At 60.1% G+C, this 8,947-nt stretch overlaps 1 protein-coding gene across 2 annotated transcripts; it reads left to right on the forward strand.

Annotated features, from left to right (window-relative positions):
• The first annotated feature begins 1,921 nt into the window (after positions 1-1,921).
• On the forward strand, positions 1,922-8,947 carry LOC104309482 (acidic leucine-rich nuclear phosphoprotein 32 family member B). Of its 2 annotated transcripts, none has more exons than XM_054174983.1 (7): positions 1,922-1,988; positions 4,785-4,934; positions 5,393-5,515; positions 6,779-6,977; positions 7,257-7,375; positions 7,775-7,829; positions 8,562-8,947. In XM_054174983.1, exons 1-7 carry the CDS (start codon positions 1,935-1,937, stop codon positions 8,648-8,650), a joined length of 789 nt encoding a protein of 262 aa, XP_054030958.1. In that variant the 5' UTR covers positions 1,922-1,934; the 3' UTR covers positions 8,651-8,947. The 2 variants fall into 2 exon arrangements, with proteins under 2 accessions (XP_054030958.1, XP_054030957.1); XM_054174982.1 differs by having other exon boundaries at positions 7,254-7,375; positions 8,562-8,946.

Below are 8,947 nucleotides of genomic sequence, written 5' to 3' on the forward strand. Positions count from 1 at the left end.
CTGAGTGGTTTAAGTGGTGTCCTGGCAGCGCTGGGTTGGACTCCATGATCTTAAAGGCCTCATCCAACCAAAACGATTCTATGGCTGGTGTGGTGCCCCACAGGCTGCTCTTCCCTTGGCAGAGCACTGGGAGCTCTCTGTCCTGCAGCTGGGCTGGAGAAGCGACCTGGGCAGCAAGGGAGTGAGGAGATCATGGAGATGCAAAGAATGCACCAGCACTGAAAGCAGTTTTGCTTCGTGGAGATGTCCCTTAACTGCTCTTAAACACTGCCCCTGGCTCTGACCCCTCTGGAGGTTCAGCTCTCTGCTGAACGCTGCTGCTCTGCCCCCTCTGATGGTTAAAGCCCTCTGCTGAACGCTGCTGCTTCGTTTTGCTTCTGCTCATAAAATCAAGTTCAAGTTAGAGCCAACTGGCAGAAATGAGCTGCAAGGGACCAAAAGCCATTTCCTCCCATACAAGGCAGGCCAGTGGCCCCCTGCCAACAGGGACAATGAGGGACTCTGGGGCTGGTCCTGCTCACCCTCGTGTTCCTGTTTACTCGGTGGCTTGGTCCTTGATCAGAGAGATTTTGCTGGGTGGTTTTTGATGAAGTTATGGCCAGCAGTGCCCACATCCTGCAGGAATCCTCCTCCTGCACAGGCTGCCCAGGAGCAGTGGCACCAGGGTTTGGAGGAGGATCTTCCCAAGCTCGGTGCAGGGAGTTCCACCAGCTCTGCTGCTTCTTTAGTGCAGCCAAGGCTTGAGAGCAGCATCTGGGCCAGGAGCTCCTGCTGCTGTGAACCTCATGCTGTGGCCACCTTGCTTGCTTTCACCTCACCCAGCTGATGGAAGCAGGAGTCCCTGCTCACTGTGCCCACACCCAGAGCACAGCCTTGGCCAGGGCCAGCCATGGGCTGCCTGTCAGATGAGAGAAGGGAAAAACATCAGCAGAAGCCTCGGAGTGAAGAGGGAGTTCCCACTCTTATCTCGTCCTTTCTCCAGCTGAAAGCTCAACCAACACCACCCTTTATCAGCCTCCCCCATAGCCTGGCTGTGGCCAAGAGAGGAGCGAGAGAATGGCATAGGGACGGGAATGCGGGGTCTGGGAACAGGGATGTGGTGCTGGGGATTGGAATGTGGGGGTCTGGGAACAGGGATGTGGTGGCTGGAGATGGGAACATGGTGCTGGGGATGGGAATGTGGGGACTGGGAAGAGGGATGTGATGTCTGGAGATAGGAACCTGCTGCTGAGTATGGAATGTGGTGGCTGGAGATAGGAACATTTTGCTGGAGATGGGAACGTGGTGCTGGGGATTGGAATGTGGGGGTCTGGGAACAGGGATGTGGTGGCTGGAGATGGGAACATGGTGCTGGGGGTGGGAATGTGGTGTAGAGGCTAGGAATATGGTGATGGAGATGGGGATGTGGTGCTGAGGTTGAGAACATAGTGCTGGGGATGGGATCGTGGTGCCTGGGAACAGGAATGTGGTGGCTGGAGATGGGAACATGGTGCTGGGGAGGAGAATGTGGTGCTAGGGATGGGAACACGGTGCCTTGGAACAGGAATGAGGTGCTGAGGGACACGGGTTAGCCCCAGACTAGCTGGCACCGGACTGGATGCTCCTCAAGCTCTTCCCAACCCAAACCATTCTGCGACTCCACCACCGGGCCCGGGTCCTACGCGGTCCTGGCTACGGCGAGTCAGGGCCGGCAGGGGGCGCTACCATACGGCAGTGTGCGCGGCGTTGGGCGCTGGGGGCGTGTGTGGGGGTGCGCGCAGTGCCAGGCGCGGCCGGCAGGGGGCGCGGCGCGCACCGCCTTTGTTGCCTTTGGCGCCTTCCTCGTGCCGGGCGGCGGCGGCGGCGCGCGCGGGCTCGGGCGGGAGGCGGCGGCGGGAGCGGAGCGGGGCGGGAGCAGCTCGGGGCGGCGGCGGCGGGCTCGGCTCGGCGGGAGGATGGAGATGATAAGGCGGCTAACGCTAGAGCTGCGCAACAAGAAACCGGGCGAGGTAACGTAAGCCGTGGAACGCGTGGCGGGGGACGGACCGAACCGGGCCGGACCGGGCTGGGATGCGCTGTGGAGCGGCGGGGTGGAAGGAGGGGGTGAGGGGAAGATGCGGCCCGCGGGGGAGCTCGGTACGGCGGGAGGCGGGGGTGAGAGAGGGGCGGCGGGGCTCGGAGCGCGGCGGCGGGCAGCCCCGGCATGGCGGCGCGCACGTGCGCGGCGGGGCCCGGCCCGGCCGGGGGGCAGCGCCCGGGCACGGCTCGGCCCGCGGAGGCGAGCGGCGGCCGGCGGAGCCGGGGGAGGCCGGCGCGGGCCGGGGCGGGCCGGTTGCCGCCGTGCCGGAGGCCGCGGGCAGGGCCGGCGCGGCCGCACGCAGCCATGGCGGCTCGGCCATGTTCGCGGCCGCCCGGGCCTGCCCCTGCCCGCCCCGGCGAGCCCGGCGCTCCCCGCGGGGCCTGCGCCGGCGCGGCCCGGGGCATCTCCCCGAGCGGGGGCCAGGGAGCGGCGCTGTCAGCGCGGGGCCAGGCTCCGTGCGTCCCGGCGGGCGGCGGCGGTGCGGGGCCCCAGCCCGACCTGCCGCGGAGGCCCCCGGGAGGAGCTGGGTGCCGGGGCGCGGGCACCGGGAGCCTGGCTCTGGTCGCTGCTCCTCGCCGGGCGAAGGGGCTGAGGCGGGACCCCGCCGCTGCCGTCTCTTCTCGGCTCGCTTCGCCCCGGCAGCTGCGTCCCGCCCGGCGCGGGAGCCGCAGCCGCCGCCCGCTGCGCTCGGCGGGGCCGGGCCCGGCGCTTCGCTCCCAGCGTTGCCTTCTCCCTGCGCCGCTGCTCGCCGGGAGCCGGCTGGGCTGCGGAGCCGCGGGCGCGGGGTGGCTGTCACCGGCTGCGGACGGCGCGCAGCGGCGGCTGGCAGCCACGGCAGGGGGGGTCGTAAAGAGAAGTTTTGGTTCAAGACGCTTTGTAGATGGAGCTCTGGGCACGGGAGAGACACGGACCTGTTGGAGCAGGTCCAGAGGAGGCCGCAGCAGCGATGGGAGGGCTGGAAGGGCTCTGCTGTGAGGCCAGGCTGGGAGGCTTGGGGTTGTTCAGGCTGGAGAAGAGAGGGCTTCAGGGAGACCTTCTGGTGGCCTTGCAGTGCTTGAAGGGGCGGAGAAGAAAGCTGGGGACAGACTTCTGAGCAGGTCCTGTTGGGACAGGACAAGGGGGGATGGTTTGAAACTGAAAAAGGGAGATTGAGACTGGAGAGAAGAAAGAAATTTTTATGCTGAGGGTGGTGAGAGCCTGGCCCAGGCTGCCCAGAGCGGTGGGAGCTGCCCTGTCCCTGGCACCGTCCCAGCTCAGGGTGTCTGGGGCTCTGAGCTACTTGCTCTGGTTGGGGATGCCCCTGCTGACTGCAGGGGATTGCATTCTGGGAGTTAAAGGTTCCTTCTAACCCAAACAAGTCTGTGCTGGCAAAGGGTTTTGCAGGATGAGAGCAATTTGTGTCCCTCTAAGGCTGGGAGCTGCAGGTCTCCTCCAGCCTGACCCCAGGAGTGAGCCACTGGCACAGCCTCAGCTGCAAGAGGTCACAGCATGCCCTGGCCCACAGCTGGTGCGAGCTGGCACTGCTGGCAGAAGCTGTCCTGGCTGCTTTGTGCTCTGCCACCCAGAGCAGGGGTCTGGGCCCAGTTCAAACTGGTCTTGGCTCAGGTTAGTTCATAAGCTGAGGTGGGACTCACCTCTGTGCCCGCCCTCAGCAGTGGAGGGCTGGCTTTGGCCACCTTTATACCCACCGTGGGCACAATCTTGGTGCAGTTGGAGGCTTGTCTGGGCTGTTGGGAGCAAACCAAGCTCTTGGCAGAGCCTGCTTGCTGCTCAGCTCGGAGCCCTGGCCAGAGATGCCACTGCTGGAGTTTCAAGCATTAATTTGTTGGCACAGCAGCCCTGAAACTCTGCTGCCAGTGAGGCAGTGAAGCAGTGTTCAAACGACTCCCTAATCCTTGGCTGATGTGAGAGAGGGAAAATGGGAGTGCTGGGAAGGAGGAATTTGGAGGCAGCATTGGGAGCCTTCTGGCCAAGGCTGAGTTTTCCTCCTTGCTGTGAGGAATGTGTGGGGTGGAAGCAGATTCTGGAGATGGCTTGGGAGAGCTGGGGCTTGAGCTTTGTGGGGGAGAGGAGGGCTGCCAGGTATGTTTGGCTTCTAGGTGTCAGGGGGGAGAGGCTGCTGCTGCCTCACGGTCCTGGTGCCAGGGGGAGGGGGTGATTGGGTTTTGTGTGTGTGCTGACTTCCCAGGTGGCCTCTGTGCTGGGTGGGATGCTGGGTGCCAGCAGTGCTGCTCTGTGAGCCTGAGGCTGAGCTCCTCTGCCTAGGCAGGTGTCACCTCTGCATGGAGACTGTCACAGGGAGGTGAATCCTCTGGAGGCAGGTTTTTCAGCACCTGAAAGGGACAGAACCAGCTCACCTTGTCTGGCCTCTCGTTCAGGCAGCCTGAAGCATGACTCTGAAAACTTCTTTTTGGTGCTTTGTGCATGAACTCTTTTGCTGCAACCTCGTGGCTCAGCCCCTTGGTGCTGCTCCGTGGAGAGGGCCGGAGCCTCAAGGGTGGTGCAGCAGCTGTGTGCTGCTTGAAGGGTGAAGCCCTAACCACCACGAGGGAGTCTCACCTCCTGCCTCCACAGAAGTCATTTGGCTTTAAGCTCTGGGTGCTCCTTTGCTGTGAGTGAGGAGGATCCGCTTTGAAGTGCGGGTGGCCGCCTGGGGTCAGCCTGGCAGGCTGGAGCTGAGGCTCGGCTGGGTGTGCTGACCGCTGCCGGGTGTCTCTGTCGGCAGGTGAAGGAGCTGGTCCTTGACAACTGCCTCTCTGACGATGGGAAGGTCATTGGGCTCTCCTCAGACTTCGAGAACCTCGAGTTCCTCAGCATGATCAATGTCAGCTTGATGTCCATCTCCAACCTCCCCAAGCTCAACAAGCTCCGCAAGGTGAGTCGGCCCTGGGCGCCCATCAGCAGCGCTCCTTGCTCCGAGACTCCTGCTGCCCTGGCCCTGCTGACAGCTTCCCCTGCCTGGGAAAGGGCCATCTCTGGGGTCATGGCCAGGAGTCTGAGCAAGTGAGGTTGGTTTTTAGTATACAGTAAAACACTTCTGAGCTCCCTGCATGCTTGGTGTCCCTTCTCTCTTGCTTTTGCTGTCCTGCTGCTGTCAGAAGCTTGAGTAAAAGAAATACTTGGGGGTTTGGAGCTTGTCTCCCCCTGTGTCCTGCAGTGTGGAGGTGGCTGGGAGTGGCCTCACCACAGGAAAGGGCTTCCAGTGAAAATCTGGAGCTGCTGCTGGGGTCCTGCAGCTTGGGTGCTCTTTGCAGTCCAGTTCTCAGGGCAGCTTTGCTCCCTGTGTCACAAGCTGAGACGCCTTTCTAACCATGTGCCATTCCCTCCTGGCAGCTGGAGCTGAGTGATAACAGGATTTCTGGTGGCCTTGAAGTTCTAGCAGAGAGAACTCCCAACCTGACACACTTGAATCTAAGTGGCAACAGGATCAAAGACATCAATACCCTGGAGCCCTTGGTGAGTGGAGGAACGCTGTGCTGGCATCTCAGGGACGAGTTGGTTTCCTCTGGGCAGTCTGTCTGCAGCAGAAGTCCAACACCTTGGTAACTGTTCCAGCAGCACTCTGATGGGAACAGAGGAGTGGGTCCAGTTTGGAGGCTGGAAAACCAGCAAGCCAGGTGCTGAATGAAGCAGGAGGTTGGGCTGGGTGAGTGAAGCTGAGGAGGCAGTGCTCAGTGTCCAGCTGAGAAAGGGCCAGGAGTGGGTCAGAGGTGGTTGGAGGTAGGTGGCACCTGGGGTATCATGCAGAGGAGTTGCCTGGCCACCAGTGAAGGTGTCCATTGTGTCAGTCCAGAGGTGCTGTTGTGCTGGGACCCTCTCACCTGGGTGCTGTCACAGCATGGCAGGGGGTTCCTCTTGCATCTGGACTGCCCCAAAGAAGGCTTCTGCTTGACTCTGGCTGAAGGCTCTCATCAAGGGCATTTGCCTCCTTAGCTGCTGCCTCTATCCCCTCCAGAAAGAGCTGGAACCTGCTCTGCTCCTTGTCTTGATCTGCATGTTATCAGTATCTAATGGGTGGGGGGAAAGAGGCTTTCAGGGGTAGGGGGCACAAAGTGGAACCCAGGAGGTTCCATCTGAACAGGAGGAGAAACTGCTTTGGTGTGACGCTGCTGGAGGCCGGCAGCAGGCTGCCCAGAGAGGTTGTGGAGTCTCCTGGCATGGAGAGCTTCCAACCCCCCTGGCAGTTGTGCTCCTGGGCAAGCTGCTGTGGGTGCCCTGCTGGGGCAGGGGGCTTGGACTGGGTGATCTTCAGGGGTCCCTTCCCACCCCAGCATGCTGGGGTTTGGAATTGTGTGGTGCAGGAGGAGGTGGTTGGAGCAGGAGAGCTGCTGTGCCTGTGCCAGGGGCATGCAGGAGCAGCCTGAAGCTCTTCCAGCGTCCTGCTCCTGGGTATTTTCCTGATGTCTGGGCAGGATGAATCCAGCTCAGTGATTCCTCCAGCCAGGGGAGCTCCTTAGGGGCTTTCTGTCCTTGCTGCCCTCCCCTTCAGAAGGGAGCAAGACCTACAAATGGTTTCACAGGGAGCTGGCTGCAGGGAGGGGAATCTAGGACAGAGCAGCTGAAGAGAAATCTTCGCCTCCAATAACTTCTCTCTGCCCGAGGAGCACGTGGTGCAAATAATGCCTGCAGAGACCCCTGGGTGCTGCAGCTGGGTTGCAAAGCAGCTGTCCTCTGCTCTGCAGGCAGTCTCTGATGGTTGGAATGATTTGCTCTTTGCAGAAGAAGCTGCCCAACCTCCGCAGCCTGGACCTCTTCAACTGCGAGGTGACGACGCTCATCAACTACCGCGAGAGCGTCTTCACCCTCCTGCCCCAGCTCTCCTACCTAGATGGCTTTGATGCTGATGACCAGGAAGCCCCTGACTCAGACCCTGAGGCAGATGGGGATGGGGTGGAAGATGAGTATGAGAATGGGGAAGGTGAGGAGTTCCTCTGCTTGGTTATTTTGGCCCTGCTGCCCTTCGGCCTTCCTGCGTGGTGGTGCAGCTCTGAAGCAGGGGCAGTCTGGGTGGCCTTGCTGCCTCCTTTGGCCAGCTCTGTAAGGAATGAGGCTTGCTGCAGGGGCTCACTGCTGCCTCTCCTTGCTTGGGGGGGGGGGTGTCCTGCCCCTTGCTCTGGGCTGGGAGGTGTCAGTGGTGTCTGGGTGCATTTGGGAACCATCCCATCCCACCCCACTGACCTCCTGTTCCTGGCAGAAGGCGAGGAAGAGAATGATGACTATGAGGAAGATGATTTGGATGAAGAAGTCATTGATGATGAAGATGATGATGATGATGATCTGGAAGGTGAAGAGGAGGAGGATGGATTAGATGATGAGGTGAGGACTTCTGCCATCACTGTTAAGTCTGGGGCACCACCTTGGTGCCTGTGTCCCTCAGTGTGGTGACCTCTGACCAGGTGCCCCAGGTGATGCTTTGTGGGCAGATCTCAGGAGTCCTGCTGGGTGCTTTGGCTTTTCCTGTCCCATCTTTTGGCTCCTAGGCCACAGAGTTGGCCAGTGCAGAGTGGTTTGTTGTTTCTCCATGGCTTCAGGTGATAAATCCCCTAGAGCCCCCTCTGGGGAGGCACAAGAGGCTGTTTAGGAACCAACAGCTCCTCCCTGCTCAGCTTGGACCTGCCTCTGAGGCTAGGGTAGGGCAGGAGTAAAGGTGGAGAAAGATGCTTCTGTGGAGCTGCACCTTGCTTGTTGCAACAAAGCTTCTTGTTTTGACTGCAGGAGGAAGATGAGGATGAAGATGGTGAGGATGATGAGGAAGATGAAGCTGATGATGGTGAGTCCAACTGTAACAAACTAAACATAGCCAAGCTGCCTCAGCAGCCTCACACATTGACTGCTTCTGTAGAGCTTCCCAGGCTTCACAGCAGGCTGCTGTGGCCTGCAGCTGTTCCCTGATGGAAGCTGCAGCATTCCTGCTCACAGCACCCCTGAGGCTCTTGCTTCATGCCTCAGCTGGCTGCTGAATGGTGCTGAAAGCCAAGGGGTCACACAGGGGTGATGGGGAAACAGGCTTCAGCTCCTCCCAGTACCAACCAAGCTGAGGAAGTCTGGCTTGGGGCCCTCACTCCAAGAAGGCCACTGAGGGGCTGGAGCAGGTCCAAAGAAGGGCAAAAAAGCTGGGGAAGGGTCTGGAGAACAGGGCTGGGGAGGAGCAGCTGAGGGAGCTGGGAGGGTTAGTCTGGAGAGGAGGAGGCTGAAGGGAGACCTCATTGCTCTCGACAGCTCCCTGAGAGGAGGCTGGAGCCAGGTGGGGGTTGGGCTCTGCTCCCCAGTCATAAGTGATAGGACAGCAAGAAAGGGTCTCAAGTTGCCCCAGGAGAGGTTTAGGTTGGACATGAGGAACATTTTCCTCCCCAAAAGGCTGTCAAGGCCTGGCCCAGGCTGCTCAGGGCAGGCCTGCTGCCAGTCTGATCTCTGCCTGTCCCCCAGCTGAGCTGGAAGCCCCCAGCTGAGCTGCTGTCCCTCAGGCCTTGAGCAGAGCTTCACTCTGGACCTCTCTTTGCAGACCTTCCACGAGGGGAGAAGAGAAAACGAAATGTAGAGGATGAAGGAGAGGAAGACCCAGAAGATGAAGAGGATGATGAGGATGACTGAGCCAAGGGAGCCAAGCAGTTTTACAGACTCTGACTGTGCTTTGTCTTAACCTCCCCGTTGTGTCTATGTGAGACTGTAAACCCCCAGCTCCTCCTCCTCCTCCTCCTCCTCCTCCTCCCCCCTTTGTATGGCTGCAGCCTCCACAATATATTTTTTTAAGATGTAGAATACTGTAGGCATTCAGGGGAAAAAAATCTTCCATCCAAGGCTCACTTTTTCTCTCACAGCTCTCTCATGACCAAAGGCTTTTCTCCATTCTGTGGTTTGTGCAGCAGTTTGCAAAACAGAAGTAAGGCA

Source organism: Dryobates pubescens, chromosome 31, assembly GCF_014839835.1.
Source record: "Dryobates pubescens isolate bDryPub1 chromosome 31, bDryPub1.pri, whole genome shotgun sequence".
NCBI lineage: Eukaryota > Metazoa > Chordata > Aves > Piciformes > Picidae > Dryobates > Dryobates pubescens.

Coding starts and splice junctions, on each gene's coding strand:
- LOC104309482 (XM_054174982.1), top strand. CDS start 1,935: ATGGAGATGATAAGGCGGCTAACGCTAGAGCTGCGCAACAAGAAACCG. Junction 4,935..5,392: donor AGCTCAACAAGCTCCGCAAG/GTGAGTCGGCCC, acceptor CCCTCCTGGCAG/CTGGAGCTGAGTGATAACAG. Junction 7,830..8,561: donor GGAAGATGAAGCTGATGATG/GTGAGTCCAACT, acceptor CTCTCTTTGCAG/ACCTTCCACGAGGGGAGAAG.